The 23026-nt window shown below is 36.9% G+C and overlaps 3 protein-coding genes across 3 annotated transcripts; 1 reads left to right on the forward strand and 2 right to left on the reverse strand.

Moving 5' to 3' along the window:
- Nucleotides 1–4040: 4040 nt before the first annotated feature.
- LOC131789821 (fibrinogen C domain-containing protein 1-B-like) lies at nt 4041–8655 on the reverse strand. Its single transcript, XM_059106992.2, has 3 exons — nt 8355–8655; nt 4656–4805; nt 4041–4573 (listed from the first exon to the last, which is right to left on the reverse strand). Exons 1-3 carry the CDS (start codon nt 8653–8655, stop codon nt 4041–4043), a joined length of 984 nt encoding a protein of 327 aa, XP_058962975.2.
- A 1410-nt stretch (nt 8656–10065) lies between these two features.
- On the reverse strand, nt 10066–14696 carry LOC136276990 (uncharacterized). The gene is made up of 4 exons (XM_066158541.1): nt 14562–14696; nt 11986–12115; nt 11207–11515; nt 10066–10549 (listed from the first exon to the last, which is right to left on the reverse strand). Exons 1-4 carry the CDS (start codon nt 14623–14625, stop codon nt 10354–10356), a joined length of 699 nt encoding a protein of 232 aa, XP_066014638.1. The 5' UTR covers nt 14626–14696; the 3' UTR covers nt 10066–10353.
- A 6475-nt stretch (nt 14697–21171) lies between these two features.
- On the forward strand, nt 21172–22637 carry LOC136284127 (uncharacterized). Its single transcript, XM_066173952.1, has 3 exons — nt 21172–21793; nt 22090–22176; nt 22513–22637. Exons 1-3 carry the CDS (start codon nt 21559–21561, stop codon nt 22635–22637), a joined length of 447 nt encoding a protein of 148 aa, XP_066030049.1. The 5' UTR covers nt 21172–21558.
- The last annotated feature ends 389 nt before the right edge of the window (nt 22638–23026 follow it).

A 23026-nucleotide genomic window follows, 5' to 3' on the forward strand; every position in this document is an offset into this window, starting at 1 on the left:
AATTAATATTTTTCCTCGGATAATGTCGTGCAATCATGCAAATTTAAACATTCATACAACACATAGTACTAATATTGACCGTAAGACCCTTTTACACTTTTCATCGTTTTGTGACTTGAAATCCAAAATACAAAAAAAGCAAAAAACAAAAAAAACCAAGAGAAAAGAAAATGAAAACCTTTTAAGAATAGAAAGCGTATGCATCTTGAGGTCTCAGGTCAACTTTGACATTTCGTAAGGGTCAGCTTAGAAAACCTTACTTTTGTAGCAAGTCTTTATATATATAAACTAACGACTATCTCGCAAGTTTAAATATGATTTAAACCAGAAAAAGACGCGAGCGAAAATACACAATTGCTATTTCGAAAAGGAGGCACGTGAGCTCAGTTAGAGTAACATCTCCCACAGGGATTTTTCATTTTGATGTGACAAACATCACCAGATCATAAGCTTCTCGACTGGGACCTTATTTGCTTGTATACGGCATATCGACAATTAAGTTTTTTTTTTTCTTTTTCGTAATAGATTCTTTGCTCCATAAAATTAAAATATAAAACACCTGCTACTCTTAACTGGTTTGAATAAATTTTTCGATGCAAACTCCGTGAAAATATCGATAAGGATAGCTTTATTTAATGTCTAAAACATGAGAGTGGACGCCTAATCTCCCGAGCCAAAGGATTGTTGTAAAAACGCTCGACAAAACCTAAATTTAAACAATGTGCACATTGATAAACGATAGAGAATATGTAAGCTATAATTAAAAATTATTCGCCGAAGTGGAGGTAAATATCTACACCACAAGGTGAATTCATGTTTGTATATACTACACAGAAACCAGAAAAAGTAGTGTATTCCTGTCAATATACCAAAAAATAGTCAGAAATTAAATTGTTGACGACTGATTTTGTCTGTTCGGCTGCTCGGAGAAAATAAGTTTTACTAATCAATAATCACGCGCCCTTATGTTCTGAGCCAGAACATAAGGGCGCGTGACAAGCACTATTCACCTGTACGGTATATAGTAATGAAAATAACACTATCCATACTTATACTAACTTTCAGATTAAGAATAAAAATTTCAGATAATGTACAGGTAAATAACTGGCACCCTCCACACTTGACATTGACCAAGCTGGATCGAAATTGTTACATAATAGCTCAAGACTTCAAGAAAAACAAAAGAAGGTTTCATGTGAGGGGAATCATGTATACAAAGGAGGTGCACGTGACAAGACCATGTAAGGTGGCTGAACCACGTATAAGCCAGATCCAAGGAGAGCGTTTATTTGACTTAGATGTGAAATTACTGCCAAATTTAAAATCGTTCGACTGTCAGGCATATGGCCAGAAGGAAGTTTATATGCTAATGAATTTTTATTCGACTTTTTTTCTCTTTCTCGTTCATACTTCGTTACATTACAAAGTTATTGCAAGAAGGAGTATTTCAACTGAGATAAACTTTCCAATAGTCTCCAGTTGAGAGGTCGTTGTTGATCAGTAGAAATCACAAAAGCTGCGTAGTTGTACAGACGATTCTTTCCAACAACGTTTAACAATATCATCCAGCCTCCTTTGCATTAAAAAACAAAAAAAAACCTGCTTCCATAAATAACCGAGAAAAAAATCAACACTTGAAAACAAAAAGCACCAAGGTACCTCCATCAGTTGTCATTTCGCAAAAAGCCTTGAAGGGGTTCCCATTGCTTTGTGGGTCGATCCAACATTCTCCTTTCCCAGTGGAATCTCCATTCTGAATAACATGTTGACAGGACTCTGCAGCTCTGAAGGGAACTGACCCGAGTAAAGCTGCAACAAAAAATATGCAGACAAATCATCATACTTTGAATGCGTAATCAACATATCATACGACTATAGAGAGCACAATAAACGTTGTTAAATGAAGGTACTTGTACATCGTAATTCGCGGTTGATGACAAGCAAGCAAAAGTTATAATTCCATAACTAAAGGGTGTTCTTAATAGGACAGTTTTTATGCCACTTGGCTTTAGGAAATGGGTCAATTTGATGGTAGAAGGTTAGATTCTAGCAAATTTAACGGTCGAAGTCTACTGTTTGACGGAATGACGTAGACTAATTACGTATTCTTAAGACCTTGTTACTAAGTGAACTCATTACGAAACCAAATTCCCTTGAAATAATGTCTTTCAATTTCTTCAGTTGTCGAAGTACCAAGGAAAAAAAATTGTGGGCCCACACAAGTTTGCATGATAACATTATGGCAGAACTATGTAATCACAAAGTTTTAACAGACACAGACTGATAAGCATGCCCAAGTGTTTTGAGGATATTCTCATCTCGATATGGGTTATCAGCATAAATAAACTCTTTAGACTGGTAAGGATGGACATTTGAGTTTCTTTCTTAAACTGGCAAGTTTTGTTACTCAGCCTGAAGTTAAGGCTTTGACACGCAGGCTGTGAATTGCAGGCAATACAACACGAAACCAACCGAACCACAGTGAACGATTTGTACACCTCATCTGGGAGAACCAATCCAAGTCCAGATCATTGCGTCAACTTACATCGCTGAGCATATGTTTTCACCGAATATAATGCCGAAATGAACCAGATCGAGACAACATCCATCTAGTATCGTTAGTGCCTGCAGTCCTGTTCCCTGTGCGTGCCCTAAAGGCCTCAAAACCAACCGGCTGTAGGGAAGTTAGCATTTTTTTTCTTCGAAAATGTCGTGCAATCATTCGATTTTAAATAGCCATACAACACATAGTATTAACATTGACCGTAAGAACCTTTGAAGTATTGCATTCTTTTGTGACCCGAAATCCAATTTCGTAATGGTCAGTTTCGAATGCTTAATATTTTGTAGCAAGTCTTCAAATCTATCAATTAGCGACTATCTAGCAGGTTTATATATGTTTTTAGACCTGAAAAGAAAGCAAACAGAAAAACACATTGGTTATTTGGAAAGAGAGGCAAGCAATCACAGTTAGAGTAACATATCCCACAGGGATTTTTTTTGCTTTGATGTGATAAACATCACCAGATGCGAAGGCTTTCGAATGGCACCTTATCTGTTTTTACAGGGCATATCAACAACTAAGTTTCTTTTTTTTTCGATTATGTACTTACATTCCCCTTTCCGTAAAATTAAGATATGAAATATTTGCTATTCTCAAGAAGTTTAAATCAATTTTTCAGTTGAAACTCCGTGAAAATACGAATAAGGATAACTTTATTTAATGTTTTAAACATGAGAGTGGACGCCTAATTACCCGAGCCAAAAGCTTGTTTTAAAAACGCTCGATAAAACTTAATTTAAACAATGTGTACAGTGACGAAGGATGGAGAATATAAGCTATAATTAACAATTATTCACCGAAGTGGAGGTAGATATCTATCGCTTTCACTGAGGTGAAAAATTGTTTTGGATATACTACACAGTAACCAAAACGATTGGTTTGTTTCTGTCAATATCAAATAATAATCAGAAATTAAATTGTTGACGCGCGATTTTGTCTCTTTGGCTGCTCGGAGGTAATAGTACTTGCTAATCACCTCTGAACCAAGAGATAAGGGCGCGCGGAAAGCATTATTCACCCCTGCGGTATATAGTAATGAAAATCACTCTAAATATGTCCAAGGCTAGTATCCAAACATATACTAACTTACAAATTAAGAATAAAAATGTCATATTATGTACAGCTAAAAAACTGGTACCCTCAACACTTGGCATTAACAAGGCTAGAGCGAAATTTGTTAAATAATAGTTCAAGACTTCATGGAAATCAAACGAAGGTTCCATGTGAGGGGAGTCAAGTATACGAAGGAGTTGCACGTGACAAGACCATCTAAGGTAGCTGAAACACATGTAGGTCAGATCCAAGGAGATTGTGTTTTCGGTTGACTTAGATGTGAAAAAAACTATTAAATTTAAAATCATTCGAATGTCAGGCATATGGCTAGACATCAGTTTTTATACTATTTGATTTCCATTTGACTTTCTCTCTGTTCACTTATGCTTCGTCCTATTACAAAGTTATTGCAAGAATGTGCATTTCAACGGACATAAACTTTCCAAAAGTCTCCAGTAGACAGGTTGTTGCTATTATTATCATCGCACATCCAGTGGCCACCAGTAGAAATTATCCAGTGATAACTGTGGGCCACAAATGCTGCGTAGTTGTACAGACGATTCTCTCCAACATTATGCCTGACATGTCCCCACTTACCATGATATGCCCATGTCGCACAATTCTGAGCTAGTCTTGAGTTGTCACCATCCACACGGACGAAGGAGTCACACGAGTCCGGCATCTCATCTCTTTCACCGCTGAAATATCGCACCACTCTTGCACCTTTGTTGTTCAGAGTCGTTCTGACGTGGAATGTTGTTCCTTTTTCTTTGCTGCAATGAAATCTTATTTGGGTAAAGTTTATGTACGCTCTTAGTTGGTTCATGGCGCTTTTGGTTATAGCCATTTTGCCGTTTCCATAGTTACGCATACCTTGAAACGTTTGTTCAGCGGTGGCATTCCACCATGACGATTGAGAGCTTGCTAAAATAATGTTTAACACCATCATCCAGCCTCCTTTGAATTAAAAAAAACTTCTTTTGTAAAAATAAGCGAGAAAATAAAATCAACAATTGAAAAACAAAAAACACCAAGGTACCTCCATCAGTTGTCATGTCACAAAAAGCCTTGAAAGAGTTCCCATTTCCCTGCGGGTCGACCCAATACTCTCCACTCCCAGTGGAATCTCCACTCTGAATGATATGTTGACAAGAATTCGCAGCTCTGAAGGGAACTGACCCGAGTAAAGCTGTCATGAAAATATGCAAACAAATCATTATACTTTGCATGCGTAATCAACTTATCATACTATACTATAATCTTTAATGAGGATGCCAGCGTCACAAAAGTGGTTTACAGGAGGGTCCTCTTAAATTAAATACTAATACAAAGATAAATTACAAATAAAAAACAAATAACTAAAACTAAATCTAAGAACTAATTAAAAATACTAATCACAAAGTATTAACTAAGAGTAATACTAGTAAGGTAAATTAAAATTCAAAATTAAATTTAGACAGGCCACGTTTGAAGGCAGGCAGTGAGTTTGCATTTCTTAGTGAGATGTCTAAACCATTCCATACATCTGCGCTAAAGTTAACTGACGACCAATGACCCCATCTTCTTGTGGCACTGGATTTTCGAACGTCGTTTCTCGATCTTGTATTGTAACCATGAAAGTCCCGATTAAATGTGACAGGAATAGTATTACATGAATGGTTGTTAATTAATTTGTACATAAAGATGGCATGGTGTTCTTTTCTACGACGCAGTAATGGTTTCCAGCCAAGTCTCTTTAGGGCCTCAGTTGCGGAAAAATAAACAGGTAAGTCTAAAATGAGGCGAGCGGCCTTATTCTGCAACACTTGCAGCTCAGACATTAAGGACGCATTTCCGCGATCTCCCCAGATGATATCCCCATAGTCAAAAATAGGTAAAATGAAACTATTGAAAAACATAATTCTAGCGTTGAGGGGGAGGCAAGATTTAATACGCCTTAAAAGACCTAACTTTCTACTGACCTTACTACGAATATAATCAATGTGGTCAGTCCAGGAGAAGTGGTTATTAATCACAATGCCTAGGTAAGTAAAAGAATCTACGTTATCGAGAGGGGTATCATCAGCCGAAATAAGTATGGACTCAACTTTGTTCAAGCGGGAACTACTACCGATAAGCAAAAATTTGGATTTTTGAACATTCAGAGTCAGTTGGTTTGCCCGAAGCCACCTACATATACGTTTTAAGTCATCGTTAATCTTACTTTGTAAGTCTACAGTAGATTTGGAAGCGAGGTATAAAACAGTGTCATCTGCATATAAAGTAACCTGACAGGATTGCAAAACATCAGGTAGATCATTCATGTAAATTATAAATAAAAGTGGGCCCAATATAGAGCCTTGAGCAACGCCAGTCGATACAGCGGCAGCTTTGGAGCAAGCATAATCACAGCTAGTCATTTGTGTTCTGTTTGTTAAGAATGAAGTAAACCAGGCTTTGCCAGCATCATCAACACCATAAGTTGAGAGCTTCTGGAGCAGTATTGAGTGATTGACAGTGTCAAACGCTTTGGCGAGGTCTAAAAAAACCGCACCGGTCAGGCAACCATTATCCATGGAGACAAAATCTTCACTAATCGGTTGAAACGTAAAAGTCGAGTGGCAGGCCGTAGCTTTAGCTATGTACGGTTCGGAAACGATTTTTTCGGCAAGGGATTTACCCACGTTCACGAAATATGAATTAAGAGTCGAGGCAATAGATTGAGCTGAGGTGAGAAGGACACCATCAGCTAACAAACTGGTAATCCTGGAGGAAGTTTTAGACGAAGGTAGAGTTTGTTTTAAAGCTTTCCAGAAGTCTTTAGAGCTTGATTTACTGCCGTTAATTATTAGGTTAGTGTAATAATCAGATTTGGCTTTCTTGATACTGTGGGTTACCTTGTTCCTCAATTCACGGTACAGGCGCCAATGAGTGTTATTTTTATTCCCCTTGGCTTTTTTCAGATGGTGATCTCGCTTATTCATTAGAGCTATAATGCTAGAGTTTATCCAAGGAATAGAAAAGCCTCTAACCCGGCTTGTTTTTATTGGAGCATGTACTGCGGCAACCTCTGAGAATAATTTGTTCCAGGTGTCAATACAGTCATCAATATCTTCATGGTTATTTAAAGCCACATGCCAAGGTACTTGGCGGAGATCAGATACAAAGGAATCTTTGTCGTAATTTTTATACGAGCGAAACTGGATCATTTTTGGTGGAGCTCGGTGACGACCGCTCTTCATGACACAGTAAATCAAAGAATGATCGCTCAAACCAGGATCTAAAACAGCGGACTCCGTAATTTTTTGCTGAGCGTTGGTAAAGCATAAGTCGATGAGAGATTCGGAGTGTTCCGTGACACGTGTCGAAGATTCAATCACTTGCTTGAGATCGTGTAGCTCAGCAATTCCCTTGAGCAATCGTTTATGAGCCAAATTTGCATTTCTCCTTCTAATCGAAAAATCTATATTAAAATCACCAAGCGCAACTTTATCAAACGCAGGGTCGATCTTGGACAATGATTTACCGAAGTTATCAGTAAAGTTGTCGATCGGTTGATCTGGTGGTCTATAGATACAACCAATAACAAGAGGTGTACAATTTTTTCGGTTGACTTGAATCCACACGGCTTCATTTGCATTATTTAGGTCTTCGCGAATAGTAAAATTGATAGAATCGCGGCAATAAATTGCCACTCCTCCACCAACCTTTCCTTGGCGATCCCGCCTCACACAGCTATAGCCGGGCAAAAGAATCTCGTCGTCAGTAACCGAATCATTAAGCCAAGTCTCCGAGAATGATAATATGTCAAACGACTTAGTACCGCCCATGATAAGGTTCACTTGATCCATCTTGTGTAGCAGACTGCGAATATTAAGATGAGCCATTGCTAATCCTCTACTTTGGGGACCAAACGATAAGCCAGAATTTTTTAGTTGAAAAGAAGGACCAGGTTGAGGACAGATGTCTCCAGCTAACAGTATAAGACCAGCAGCAAACAGACTAAACTGTGCAATGTTAAGAATTCTGTAGGCTTTTAGAGCGGGAAGAGTGGTATCCGAAGCAGCATAACGCGATCTTCTCAAACCATCATTACGGCCCGGGTAGTACTTAGCATCATAACCAGCGCTCACCAGCATATAGGTTGAGCTTTTATAAAAAGCCATGTCATACTTGAATTGACAAAATATCAAAAATAGGAACAGTAAAAGAGAGACTTGGCAGAGCGCCCGCTTCGCATGTGCCGCCATCTTGTACATCTGTAGACAGTGATACGACTGTACACAGCACAATTAACATTTTTTTAAATGAAGGTACTTGTTACAACGTATTGATCACTTTACGTCTTAAGTTGCGGTTGATGATAGGCCAACAAAAGTTTTAATAATACCATAATTAAGAGCTGTTCCTAATAAGGCAGTTTTACGCCGTTCGGCTCTTAGAAATGTTTCCATTTGACGATAGAAGATTAGATTCTAGCAAATTTTACGGTTGAAGTTTACTTTTCGACGGAATGACGCAGATTAATTACGTATTCTTGAGACCTTGTGACTGAGTGGATTTATTACGTTACCAAGTCCCTTGAAATTATGTCTTCCAATTTCTTCAGTTGTCGAAGTAACAAGGAAAAAATAAATTTGTCGGCTCACACAAGTTTGCTTGAAAACAGTAAGGCAAAACCATATAAAAAATGTAACCATAAACTTTTTAACAGTCGCAGACTGATAAAAAAGCCCAAGTATTTTAAGGATATTCTCACCTCGATTTGGGTTATCAGCATAAATAAACCCTTCATTCTGCTTCAGACTAGTTGGGCAGGAAAACTTAGTTTCTTTATTAAACTGGCAAGTTTTGTCACTCAGCCTGAAGTTAAGACTTTGGCACGCAGGCTGTGAATTGCAGGCAATATAACAAGAAGCCAACCGATCCACAGTGAATGATTTGTACACTTTATCAAGAAGAACCAAGCCATTTTCAGATCGTTGCGTCAACTTACATCGCTGAGCAAATGTTTTCACGGAATACAATGCCAAAATGAACCAGAACGAGAAGACATCCATCTAGTATCGTCAGTACCTGCAGTCCAGACCGTGTATGTGCCCCAGAGACCTCAAAACCAACCGGCTATAAGGAAATTAGCATTTTTTTTCTTAAATAATGTTGTGAAATCATGCAATTTTAAACAGTCATGCATCACAAAGTAATAACCTTAACCGCAGCCCTTTGACACCTTGCATTCTTTTGTAAGAAAAATAGAAATAGAAAATAGAAAAGAAAAGAAAGAAATCGGAAAATAAATGATATTAGTTTAAGCCTAGATAGCGTAGGTATCTTGAGGTCTCATTTCAACTTTGACATTTCGTAAGGGTCAGCTTCGAAAGCTCTACTTTTGTAGCAAGTCTCCAAATCTATCATCTAACGACTATCTAGCAAGTTTGAATATGTTTTTGAACCAGAAAAGAAAGCAAACTAAAATACACAATTGTTATTTCGAAGAGGAGGTTCGTAACTACAGTTAGAGTAATATATCCCACATGGATTTTTACCTTGATGTGATAAACATAACCACATGAGAAGGCTCTCGAATGGCGCTTCGTCTGCTTGAACATGGCATATCCACAATTAATTTTTTTTTCGTTTATTTACTTACATTCCTTTTCCATAAAATTAAAATATAAAACAACTGTTACTCGCAACAAGTTTTAATCAATTTTTCGGTGCAGACTCCGTGAAAATATGGACAAGGATAACTTTATTTAATGTCTGAAACACGAGAGTGGACGCCTAGTCTTCCGAGCCAGAGGCTTGTTATTAAACGCTCGACAAAACCTACATTGAAACAATATGTACATTGACAAACGATAGAGAACATATAAGCTATAATTAACAAATATTCACCGAAGTGGAAGTAATTACCTAACACTTTCACTGACACTAAGGTGAATTCCTGTTTTAATATACTACACAGCAACCAAAAAAAGAGTACTTTATTTCTGTCATTATACCATGACCAAGAAATAGTGACAAGACCATATAAGGTGGCTGAAGCACACATGAACCAGATCCAAGGAGATTATGTTCAGCTGACTTAACTGTGAAAAAAACTGTCAAATTTAAAATCGTTTGACGGTCAGGCATATGGCCAGAGGGCAGTTTATATGCTGATAAATTCTCCTTTGATTTTTTCTCATTTTCGCTGATGCTTAGCAAAAATTCCCTAAAAAATCACTAATCAAAAACTAGAAGTGTCCAAACGTGCTTGGTTTTTATTTTAGCTCGTTTTCTAAAATCAGTTTTTCGCGTCATTGTCTCTTAAACCGACAAAAGAGTTCTCTTTGCAACATAATGGAGCTTAATAAGTTTACCCACCCTGTGATCTGTCGGATGGCTGGCTTCTGTCTGCAACACTAATCAAACACGCCATATTATTTGTGTTCAAAGTGCTTTATTGTACGTATACATTTCCAGTGCTAGCAAACAGGCAAAGGAATTTCCAAGCACGGCAGGCTAATAAATGATAACTATAAAATGGATATGATAACTTTGAAAACTAACATTTGTCATTCGCATAACATCTGGGAAAATCTTCCAATTGCTGATTCAATAGTAAAATTCTGAGCTTCGTGAGGACGGATGCATTCGACATCTACATGAAATAAAGATTTCGCAAAATTCTTTTGTTCAAGCCGTCTGCTATGATTCTACTAACAGTGTCATAGTGTAAACTGAAAAACTCATGTGCATCCGCAGTCAGAGGCTTACGACAAAAAATGGCCAGCAAGGCCCACAAATACGAGGGCCACACCCGTGTTTAGTTTTCCTGCTCCTGCATGAGAGGACGGATCTTTTTCACCGGGACAGAATGGATTAAAGGGATCAGGCTTGTGGGGCCTGCTCGGTGCGCAGTACTTCTTCATCAAATCTACCTGACACTCCTTTGCTTTCATGAAATATCTGAAAGAAAAAAGCAGTTATTACTGTTCTCGTTTCAACTGTGAGGTAAATAAATCTTCGTTAGCTTTCATTTAAAAAAAAATAAATAATAATCTTTGGCGTACAGAGCCAGATGATCTATGGAAATTTTTCCCTAGAGGTTTCTTTTCCCGACTCAAATGTATCGATGATGCTTTTCATTAATCATGAAGATCTAATGTAATGTAGTTATTAATAAAGTCATTCGTTCCCAGATACGCTATGGAATTCAACTGTTTTCATGTAACATTTTAGGAAGAGTATTCCAATTTAACGAGTTAGTCTTGGGTCTGAGCGGATTAATCACAGTTGTTTAAGATATCTAGAAGAAAAGCCTCGTCCAGGCTTAGGCATGGCCTTGTGATAGGATTCCTAAAGAAAACTCGGAAAAAAAGCTCGTTAAAGCGCTTTTCGATTGAATGTCTTAAATCAAGACCAAACTTATTACAACAGCTAATTACATCTCAAAAGAAAAGAAAAATACAAACGGCCAGAAGCGCGGTAAAACGCAAGTAACCAAGTTTTGATTGGTTGAGAAAGTGGCGGGAGTTAGTTTTTAACCAATCACAATGCTTAATAACGAAAATTGAACCAATCCCAGATTACTCAGTAACCCTCATTTGAGTTTTGGTATCTTACTTGCACAAGTTCTCTGGTTTAGTCTTGGCCTTGAATTTGTCGTGGAACGGTTTAGCACAGGCTTTTCCATTGTCGTAAAACTCTTTCTTGCATTTCAGCAGGTCAGTAATGTTCTTAGGTAGCCCTGTGACATTATAACCATTTCCGTCCATACCACACATCAAGCGGCCAAAATTGTGAATTCTGGCTTTCATGTCGGCCATTCGTCTCATTGGTTCCATCATGCTGTGATGAGTTTTCAGGTAATCACCATAGCACTGGTCGAGTGTAAAGTTCCTAATGCAGCCCATGAAATTCATTAATTCATGACTGAAAAAGTGAACAAAAAAATGTTTTAGTCAAAGAATCGAAAATGGCAGAAATTTTATTTTCAAGTGATGGTTTATTCATCAAAGAATATTTTCCCTCGATTCCTCTCGTTCGCGATTTCTCTATATCAAGCCCCTTTTTCTCCAAATGCTTTGTTGTTGCCTCTATTGTGTCCTCTAACAGCTTCCGAGGGACCGGATCCCCCTGTAAGGCTCTGTAGCATTCTCACGATCTCCCCCTCATTGGCAGTCACTTGGTGGTCAATTTCTATAGTCTTCCTTTGCCCTGCAAACCACGTGATTTCCCCAAAACCTTCCGACTTCCCCCTCACACTCCGGCAATAAATAATAACTGGATCCTTAGCAATCTAATATTTTGAAGTTTAGTTCGAGGTAGAGGTAGTTTTTACGAAGCCATAAAAAAAATTAAAATCTAATAACCAATGAGCATCAGATTCTGAAATAAGTAACCTGCAGTTTGCGGTGCCATTTTTCATTTTCCTGAGAAACGTGTGCGCGCACATCATGTCTTTTTCTATTTTCATATCTTCACTGCATTTATTCACGATGACGTGATTATCACCAGCGGATTTTGGCAGATCTGATAGGAAACAATCAAATAATTAGGAATTAATTGATAACTTGAATGAAACAAGCTTTCTGATTAGTTCTTACTTATATTCTATTGAAGGAAAGGGATATGCCACTGATTCTGTCATCAAATTTCTTAAATGTACGTACATAACAAGCATGGAGAACTGTCCGATTTAGACAATGATCAAGAGAAGAAAGGTGACAGATTATGTCTGAGCGCCAAAACAATCCTCAACGTCTCTGTTGACGTGTCTTTTGAGTTGTTAGAAACTCGTTTTCTCCAAAGTTGCTTGTACAAATCTCCATGTTAATTTCGTAGAAACATCTATAAACAAAATTCTGAGTAAATCCGAATAAAAGCTTGCGAGCTGTACGCCGTAAAAAACCAGATTCATCTGACGTCAGCTACACCACGTGACCAATTACAGCTCGTGCAGCATTCACCGGACACTTAGTGCACGGGAGAAAATTGTACCACTGTGCTCCGTTCATTAGAAGTGCACTTAACCACGACATGTCAAGCAGGTAAAATTAAATGGGTTTACTTCGTTCTGCAGACACCTCTTTTTTTTAAGACCTGCACATAATTTGTTTTTTCTTTAACAATATTTTCACCCATTCTTTTATTGAGAAGGAATTTCTAGCCATTCAGCTTAGAAGATTAACAATAATTTTATCTTGATTAGAACATCACTTAGGCAAATTATAATTCATTCCAGTAACGATAATCGTTAAGAGACAGAACTCAAAGAAATAACTTTTCCAAGTAGTCATCCCCGGCAAAAATATTTTGGTGCTCTCCGTTAAATTTAAATTTTTCCTAAATTTTACGAGCACTATTTTCATAATGTTCATTAATGATTTCATTTTTAAAGTCATTGTCTTTGTACATTCGCTCAGAAAGCCTGATTGACAGATGAAATTGTTATGGAGCTTGTCACCTGAACTTTTCTTTCTCATGTAAAACTGTCATTATCAAGTACTTTCACAGAATCATTTCGAATATTATTACATGCGTATGTTATTTACAGTACTTGAATCAATTATAATTTCCAGCAAGTCTGTTCAAGAAAGTACATTTCATCACAAAAAAGAAGCCTTTCGATTTTCATCTCGGAACTTCCTATCATAGTTTATTGATTAAATTCAATCAGCACAAAAAAGCCAACTGTTCTCAGCTTTATGCCAAATCTAGCGTTGCGTTTGTTTGTTTTTTTTTCCGCTTCTGGTCTATATTTGCATAAGAAAGGTTAAATTTGCAGAAACCTTTTGTGTACCGCCTTATGTAATTCTTTTGAGTGTCTTCTGTACAAACCGACCGTCAGCCAAAACTGACTCAGCTATTTTCATTTTGTATAAGTTTATGCAAAAATAACTCTGACTGCTTTACCAGGGTGGATGAATTTAACACGCACCCCATTAAAAAAATGTTGAAAATGGCGGCGAATGAGAGGAACTACTCACAATGCAGCCTGAAAGTTAATTACATATCATTTCAGACCAATATAATGCGGTGATTTTTTCTTCTCTTTTTTACAGCGCCTTGAATTAAGATCTCGAGTTAAGATTCCATTATCTGTCGATCTTCTGCTAAGATTTCTTCTGCTAAGCAAACATGTGAGAGCGTTTTAACAGAAGTGTTACGAAAACCCGACAAAATTGATTCGCTAACGAAGATATGTATAATTACTACAAACAAGTTTAGAAGGTCATATATATCCAATTTTTTCCAAGTGTTTTTGGATTATACCTGGGAAACTTGATCAAAAATATTATTGAAAAAAGCATACAAGATAAGGTAAAACTGTGAAAATCAGGTTACTTCAGCGAATTTTGTAGTTTTCACCTGTACAGTTATCCGCAATGTTTGCGTGCAATATTAAGCGATACAATTTTTCCGGGGAAGCAAATGTGATTTTCGGAAATACATCATTTTAAATTTGTCGCTAGAAATGCCTCCAATTTTATTTTGAGACAAACTTTTATCTGTTACTTTTGTTTTCTTGATCATCAACTGATCGAAACAACTGATCAAAACGAAGCGCGATAAACACGTTTTGTAACAATTTTTTTCTGCTTATGTAAGATAACATTGAACGTGATTTCATTTAAAAATTATTTGGATGCACATACTCACACAAGGCATCTCACTCGTGAGTCAAGTAGAGTTTGTCTCTGAAATAAGCCGGTAAAGATGTTTCGGCGAAGCATTAGCGTAGGGATAAATTTTATTACCGTCTGAAAATCTAGATTGCACTGTGGATGAACCGGAAAGAAATTGCTCATCCATAGAGAAACTTTTTCTCATGAAATAGTCTTATACAAACTAAAAACATCCCTTTTTCATGTCCAACGGTTCTTGCTGATTACTAATTCAACATTTTTAAAAAAAAAAAAAAACTTTAAAGGTCATATTAAACAGACAGGTCACGAAAATGAAAAAGAAGAATTACCTGCGAGCAAGATGCACGCCAGTGATACCAGAGCGAAAATCCCTTTGTACATTTTTAGAACCATTTGAGGTGAAACGTAAAAAAGCAAAGATTTGTAGTCAAAAAGTGTTTGCTCATGTTACTATTGCAAAGTTCAACAACGGTCTAGAAATATACCCTGTGGGGTTATTGTATTGCGGGAACCAATCAGACTGAAAGAAGACTGTAGAGTTTTATCCCTTTCGCTGCACTCTCCACAGGGATTACCTTATTTGCTCATGATCTCTTTAAGATTATGAATTCTAATTTTTGTTGACGGATGTCTTTCTGTAAACAAAATCATGAACACCTGGCCCCGGTTGTTCAAAGGTTGGATGGTGTTATACACTGGATAAAACTCAATCCGGTAGATAAAGCTACACGTTTTGCTGTCTCTTTTCCGCCTGATAGCGATTTTTCCGTTGGATAATGTTATCTGCCCTTTGCCAAGTTGTTCAAAGCTAGGTTAAGATAACCTAGGGTTAGAGTTAAATCTGACCTCAGATCTAAAACCTTTAAAGGCATATTCAGTATATTTATTTTTGCCTACAATTTGATGCCTGGATGTTCTAAAAAAGAATTGAAGAAATTATCTGAAATAGGTCTTTTAAGAAGGGAATAAAGTAACCCAGATTGAAACTTAACCCCGGGTTAGCGCTAATCGGCCTTTGAATAACTGGGCGCTGAACCCTGGTGAAATAAGTAAAGTAATAACTCCTGGGCCTTCCAGATTAGAAAACAGGCCTCCACGGCTTGTTACGTAGCACGTGATCGGCTGTCACGCACGTTGTTTCCGCGGACGACGATGGCTGCCATAGTTGAGGTATGTTTTGAAGTCAATAGTTCGTTTTATTTTCGTTAAAAAACCATTTAGCGGTACTTTACAATACTTCTGCGACACGTAGCTCTGTGAATCAGTACAGTAAACCTTGATTTTGCGATCGCTGTCAGTGTCTGAGAACAAGAGAGGATTATCTAATCTTTCTGATTACATTATGTCACTTCTGCATCGCCAACCCGTTAAGAAAGAACTTTCCAACTGTTGCAGCCATTGTCCCCTCGTCCACGGAAACAACGTGCGTGACAGACAATCACCTGCTACCCAACAAGTTTCCCATTTATCGCCCGATAATTTATCATTTATCGCGCGATAATTTTTCATTTATAGTGCGATAGTTTATCGTTTATCGCGTGATAGTTTAACATTCATCGGGCGATAATTTCCATCTATGATTAACTTCGAATGAAACGCATGCTATCATTGATTGAAAGAGCGTGATCTATAAGAGTATCGAGCAAGGAGTTGAGCTAAAGCTGTCACGCCATCTGCCAAATTGTACTATGTCCGACCTTTTCCGGGACTTCTTTCTAGCCTTTTTTCGTTAATTAAAAGTGAAATTAAGGAAGAAGCGAGCCGGCATGTAGCAACAGAAGAACCAAACATCAGTCACTGCAGCCGAGTTTTACGGCTCTGTCATCCCGAGCAATCTTCATGTTTCGGTGAATTTCGGCTGTCGTTTATTTTTTTTATCATGTATCATGTGAAAAACTTTTGTGTTTTATGAGCCATAATTCAGTCGGATTTCACTGAACATTTCACTTTCAGATTCAGTATTAGAGACCAAAAAACTTCAGGCAAGTGTTAAATTCGACCTGCCGAACTATTTCAGCTTGTAAACTATTGCAGAATGTGAACTTTGATAGTTTTTGAACATTGATTGTTTGACATTTTTGACAGCTGTAGTCTTGTACAGCCAGTCAGATTATTTGAACCATTCTAACAGGGATTTTGATTGGCTTATTGTAGCGTGCTCTATGAGAGTATAGAGCATGCTAACGACACCGTTGTTAGTTTTGGAAATAAAGCCTGTTTTGAAAATTGAAAGTAATGCGTGGGGAATTTAAAGGATTCTTTATAATAATACAAACAGAGAAGCCTTGACTGTGCTCCTGTAATTGGTGCAGTAGCTGCTTTTTTTTTTCACTAATCATTCTGAAGAGTTGTAATCGGACAGTTGGCTGTAATCGGACACCTGTAATCAGGCAGTTGAAGCAGCCAACCATAGTCCTTTCAGTCAAATCGACCAATCACAGAATTGATCACAATAACCAATTAGCAACAACCACTTATCCTAAAAAAAAGTCGTGGAAGTTGAGGAATTTTTTACTGAGACATTGTCCCTACTGCACATATTTGTCCTAAATGTATTTGTTATTTTCGGAAATTGTAACAGATCTGATTTGTTGGTGAAAGGACTTCGTGTGGTCCAATTCTGTCTGTAATCATACTCATGATTGACAAATCGGACTCCCGCTTGGCGGTCGTCCGATTTTGTTAATCACTCTTAGGATTACAGACCGAATTGGACTCCACTCCGTCATATTACCATTATATATCACGCAATAAAATTGAATTTAAAAAGTGGATAACGTGTCCCCTATGGGCCACTGTAGCCACCGTACAAATCTCTAGTACCTATTCCTTCTCGTATCTTAGCAACCTGCGACAAGACTCGACAAGACAGATTAATACTAATTTGTTTAAAATATGGAAATAATCGAGTCCTATTCAAACTTAATGAAACTAGTTTTTCCTAGTGTTTTCAAACTTTAGTTAAGTTGATAACAACTCTGGATAATCAGTGGGTAGTTGCATATTTTTAACTTCAAAGCTTGGCGAGAAAGTTGCAGCTGGTTGGATTCCATCACACTGTGACCGCATTGCAGAATGTGTTCTTGACATTACCCTTGCGAACTGAATTCCCAGTTTTCTGGGAATTCCTAGGAATTCTCAAAAATTCCCAATTATGCAAATGACCCTTGCAAACCGAATTCCCAGTTTTCTGGGAATTTCTGGGAATTCCTAGGAATTCCTAAAAATTCCTAGGAATTCCTAGGAATTCCTAGGAATTCTCAAAAATTCCCAACTATGCAAATGAACTCTGATTTAAAAAGCTTGGAATTACTGGGAATTTCTGGGAAAGGAAGACTCCAGTTTTGTGAGGACTTGGAATCCCTAGGAATTCTTAGGAATTCTCAGCTTTACAAACTACCTATAATTTAAGAAGTGTGGAACTCTTGGGAATTTCTGGGAATTGAATTTGAGGCAATTTTAATACCCTGAGGTCCACATAAATTCTAAGAAATTCTCAATACCTTGAATGTGAAGGTTTTAAGAAAAAGAGTAATTTCAGAGGCTTAAAACTTTGGCTCAATAAAAGGTATGCTATACAAAACTTACCAAGAGATATACATACATGTACATGTTTATAACTTAAAGATCATAAAATTTATCACTCAAACTAAGTTTTAGTAAATCTTGACATTAATATGGATTTTCTCATGAACCAGCTGTCGGTTATGTTAAATGGAAATTGCCAACTTCCACAATAATTAACAATAATTACATTGTTATCTTACTTCCCTAACCTACATTACTGGTTGCCTTTGTTAGAAAACCTTGGAACAGTCAAGCTCAGTTGCCTCAAACGCTGTCAGAGACTTTTTGTTGACAATACTTTTAGTAGAAATTTCATGCCTTAGACAAACAAATTCAACACCTAATTAATCTTTCTTTTTTCATGATTGTTTTTGCTGCTTTTTTTTTTTCAGTTTTTTGCTCTATTTTCATGACTAATTGCTGTAATTTGTTTTGCTGTTTTTATTCTTACAAAACATTTTTGTAAGAAAAGGGGAACATTGACTACCTCTGTCTTGTCTGCATGCCAAATGTTTACAAAGTGTGTGGATGATCCACAAGTATTGGAACTCTTACAAAAATGTTTTGTATATGTTCCAATACTTGTGGATCATCCACACACTTTGCAAACATTTGGCATGCAGACAAGACAGAGGAAGTCAATGTTCCCTTAGAGGAAAAACACCTTTTATATGACGTCTTCAATTTACTTTATTTGAAACTCTGATCTGAAATTATATTTGTCAACAAGACTTGTTAGTAGTGAGAAGTACCAACCAAGTTTCCTTTCATAACTTAATTTCTTAAATGTCCCAATCACTGGATCTCCCAAAAAAATATTACATCTTTTTATTTTTGGTGCAAATTACAAGTCCTTCTTTATATAAAAATGAAAAGTGATAGTCACACTTCAATAATAACAGCTCTTAAGTTTACTTGTTGTTCTTCTCTGTCTGTCAGCTATCAACAAGATTGTTTTATACTTCGGGCAGTGCATAACTATTTGTGGACCAGAGTTCCAACGCACCTCTGTAATCGCATATAGCTACTCCTGTCTCTTGTACAAATGTTTCTCCTTTGTAAGACGCACTCTACTCTCTTGTCAATACTGCTTTAAGTTCATTGGAAACGACTGACTGAGGAATCGAGATGGCGGTGTTGGAACGTGTTGCTGAACGCTTGCTACGGTCAAGCTTTGTAGATTAAGGTACTGGTACACTGGGATCATCTATGTATCTCTTATACTTCCGAATGTGGTATCCTTCTTTTATAAGTATGAGGGTAAAAGATGATTTGTAGTCGCATTCAAAACTGTGATTGGCTTGTGTTATTTCTCACCTTGGCCATTAACACAACTCAAGTGAGTTTCGAGTCTTTGTTTCCTCGACAACTTTCGGCCACAAATCGTGCATTTGTAATACGATCGATTCTTTTCGATTATTTCTACATAGAGTGAGCTCACATCTTTATTTGTATCACCAAGCTATCCATTTTCTAGAAGCAGAGAACCGGTCGGAGAAGTCAGAATAAAGTTAGGCGCTTCTCTTAACACTGCAATCGGCAAGCCAGCGGATTCACTTTGCTAGCCAATGATAAGTCCTAAAAGATCCACGTGATCATGCCCGTGATCGGAAACAAAGAAGACTCCATTTGGCGCTCATCTTTGAATGCACTTTTCATCGGTTGATCGCTTTTCTCAACTGTTTTGCTTAATATAACATTTCTAAAGATAGCTTTTATTGTGGTTCAATGGGAAAACGAGAATAGCGTGAGTGTTGTAAAAGAAAAGAAAGTCGTTGGCGCCGTGGAGTTAAAAGAAGGGACAACAGTTGACATATTGACTGGTACAAACAAGGGTCGAGTGGCCATCTGTAAAGCTACGATTTTGAAAGTTTGTGGTGAGTAAAAATTGCGATATTCGTTACGTGATCAAAATCTTATAAAATAATAGATGTAGCGGGTTGAATTAAGCTTACGTAACGCTCGGCGCAACTGAAACTAGAATAATTCTGAGAATCGAATCGGTCACTTGCATGCCGCAGTTTCTTAAGCTTATGCTTTACAATGAAATAAACCTATCAGTAAGGTTTCAAGATTCCTCTAGTCACGTTTGGGAACATTCAAGATTCATAATAGGAACTGTTATTAAACAAACCTTAGTACATAAAGAAGCCCTCCTGGGTAAAAACAAAATAATGTATTCAGCCCTTTTTTAGTAAAATCCATGAGAGAGATGTACTAACTCCAATATAAAAGTCACTCAATATAACAGAGATTTCCCAATTTGAGAATCCAATGAATGCCCTTTTCCTCATAGCCATCTTAAAAGCCTGGTCTGAGCTTTAAATATACATATTTTAATATATTATTTTTTTTCAAATTCAGATGTCAAGGAATCCAGATACAAAATGGTCAAGGTTCTTGTTGACAACCTCATTCAAGGCCAACTCATTGTGAGCCCAGGAAAAAAAATACAAACAGTACAAACAGCAGCTAAGTTTGCAGTTTAGGATAACTTCATTCTAATTTATTGTTACAGTTACAACAAGATTTTAATCAAAAAATCAATTTTATTTGTCTGTAATTAGCCCCTTCACTCCCAAGAGTGCTTGGTTTTCAAATATAACTTAAGATATTGTATTTTATGGAAAAGAATCAACAGATTTTATTCACAATTTGTGTCAAACCAAATTTAATGATTGATTAGAACTATTTTATATGAATAGCTGTAATTGAGGATTAATCCGTATGAAGTTTTCAAGAAAAGAAAAATAAATCAAATTCCATCCTAATATTACCACACATTGATGTTATTTAATCAAAAATATTTTACATGTAAGCCTTAATTAAGCTTCTAAATAAATTTCATTGAATACTTGAATTTTAGCTGGGTTTTTTTTAATTTAAAGTATTTATTTTATATCATTAGCCTCAAATTTTTGCTTAAAATTCCCAGTAATTCTTAAACATTCCCAAAAATTCCCAGAAATTCCCAGAAATTCCTAGAAATTTTTTAGATTTACAGCTTTTCAGGGAAAGTCATTGGTTCTCTGAGTTGGAATTCCTAGGAATTCCTAGGAATTCCAAGTCCTGTTGGCTATAAGCTTGGAATTTCTGGGAATTTCTGGGAATTTCTGGGAATTTCTGGGAATTTCTGGGAATTTCTGGGAATTTCTAGGAATTTCTAGGTTTTTAGAACCAGAGTTGTTATGGTTGGGAATTCCTAGGAATTCCTAGGAATTCCCAGTCCGAATTTACCGTGAAAATTCACACCTTTATTCCTAGGAATTCCTAGGAATTCCTAGGAATTCCTAGGAATAAATTCCTAGGAATTCCTAGGAAAATCCTAGGAATTCCTAGGAATTCCAAAAGCCATTTCGCAAGGGTAATGGCGACATGTGAATGTTTGTACCATACTACAATGAATACAAGTCTACAATGGCTCTGTGGAGTAAACAGTTGTCCATAAGGAATTTCTTGTCGACCGAAAACTATCAAGGAACATTCGAGAGGTTTATTTGCCGATGTGGAGGAATTTTTGGTAATTTGATTCAATCGTGACAGCAAGCTTTCCGCTTTTGCATGGGTTTCTTTGAAGGCATTTCACTAAAAAACAATATCGCGTTGTATATATTGCAGTGAAGTTATTTCGGCTTGTCTAAGATGTTTATATGATGTTCAGTGAACTGACAGAATAGCATTTCGCATAGTGATGGACCTCTCTTTGAAAACACAACATACTATTAAATTGCAAAAGTCCCAGAACTTTTAAAATATAAAATGGATCGACCTACAAAGCTGGAGAACAAAGAGGAGGAGCTAGCAGTTCCTGATGCTGGAAATGCTGGGACTGTAGAATGCTTTGAAAGAGGCAGAGTGGAATCACAGGGCGAGGAGACAGAAAGCGAAGTAACATACAGCATCAGTGAAAGAAGCAATTATTTGCAAATCCCGTATGGCTTCCAGAGTAGAGGGTCATACAAACATGCCTCAAAAAACTGTGAGATTGTCGGAGGTAGGAGATAGGGATGATTCCAAAATGGGATGGAGAAAAGGTGCACAGGAAGGGTGTTGGCAGAAGGGAAATTCCAACTTTTTTATCTTCATCTAAGTGATAATGCTGGAAAGTTAATATGCCCATAAAGTTATAAATCTGACATCCAAATAACCAGCACATGCATAGACATTGCTGTCGTAAAAAAATTAGTCTTCTGCTTGTTAGGAGTTGGTGATCATATGATTGACACCCTTCTTAGTAGTTGTATGATTTACTTGTGATTTTATTAGTTTTAATTTGTCTCTTTTCCTCAGTGACACACAATTCACGATTCAGGCAGTTTGTATTCCTTGACTCGAGAGGAATCACAAGTTGGTCTTATGAAAGTGTCTATAATACAGGTACAATATGTAAGAATAACAGTAACAAGCAAATTGTCTTTATCAAATTGTGGTCTTTGTGGAAAAGATGTGTGCAGGACATTATACAGGTAATGATCAAATAATTTCTGTGGGTTAATATACTTATAATAAAGATCTATGAATTTACAAAATAAGACACTAAATATTATGATCTCTTTAATTACCTGCTATTCTCTTTGAAATCTTTTATTTGTAATGTATTCTTATAACATGGGCTTCACTTTGTAGCTTTAGAGGACCATTAGTTGTGCAAATTATGAGCTGATTAGAATTGCTTTCAAACAATTTGTTAATTTATTGTTTATTTGTTTTCAGTCACAAGACATTTGAACTACCCCTCCTACCAGTTTAATGTTCTTAGGCTCATTATATTTGCAAGGAAGTTCAAATTATGTTTATTTTGCATTATCCAAAGAGTATGCATTAAAGGCAAGTTATAAACGCTCCTTAAATAAGTAAAACAATTTTTATTAAAGGAGATATATTCCCCATACATACAGTCCAATTGGTACATACAGGACTTACAATTTAAAGTTGACAGGAGGAAAGATGGCTTGAAAATCACATATTTGTATAATTGAGGCTACAGGGTTGTCATGCAGATGTACATGCACATGCATGTACTACACTAAGGGGCAGCTGCTGGAAAAATTTTCTGGATAAAAAAGTGACAGTCATTGGCTGGAATTTAAGTAATTACCAGAGAGTAGGTTCCTTATCTTTTTGCTAGTCATGTGCAGTTTCTCTCTGTATTTGAATGACTGTACCAGTTTTATTTTTCTGCTGGCAATGTGGGAGAACTTGGGTTCATCTGTTGTGTCATTTTGTA

Source organism: Pocillopora verrucosa, chromosome 11 (assembly GCF_036669915.1).
Source record: "Pocillopora verrucosa isolate sample1 chromosome 11, ASM3666991v2, whole genome shotgun sequence".
NCBI lineage: Eukaryota > Metazoa > Cnidaria > Anthozoa > Scleractinia > Pocilloporidae > Pocillopora > Pocillopora verrucosa.

Bases quoted from the DNA above. Each gene is read 5' to 3' on its own strand.
- LOC136276990 (XM_066158541.1), bottom strand. From the start codon at position 14,625: ATGGTTCTAAAAATGTACAAAGGGATTTTCGCTCTGGTATCACTGGCG. The intron at 12,116-14,561 runs GTAATTCTTCTT...GTTTCCTATCAG, and splicing joins GGCGTGCATCTTGCTCGCAG to ATCTGCCAAAATCCGCTGGT. The intron at 11,516-11,985 runs GTTACTTATTTC...TCACTTTTTCAG, and splicing joins AATGGCACCGCAAACTGCAG to TCATGAATTAATGAATTTCA.
- LOC131789821 (XM_059106992.2), bottom strand. From the start codon at position 8,655: ATGGATGTCTTCTCGTTCTGGTTCATTTTGGCATTGTATTCCGTGAAA. The intron at 4,806-8,354 runs GTGAGAATATCC...TTTTCATGACAG, and splicing joins TGCTGATAACCCAAATCGAG to CTTTACTCGGGTCAGTTCCC. The intron at 4,574-4,655 runs GTACCTTGGTGT...TTTAATTCAAAG, and splicing joins TGACATGACAACTGATGGAG to GAGGCTGGATGATGGTGTTA.
- LOC136284127 (XM_066173952.1), top strand. From the start codon at position 21,559: ATGGATCGACCTACAAAGCTGGAGAACAAAGAGGAGGAGCTAGCAGTT. The intron at 21,794-22,089 runs GTAGGAGATAGG...TCTTTTCCTCAG, and splicing joins AAACTGTGAGATTGTCGGAG to TGACACACAATTCACGATTC. The intron at 22,177-22,512 runs GTACAATATGTA...ATTTGTTTTCAG, and splicing joins TGAAAGTGTCTATAATACAG to TCACAAGACATTTGAACTAC.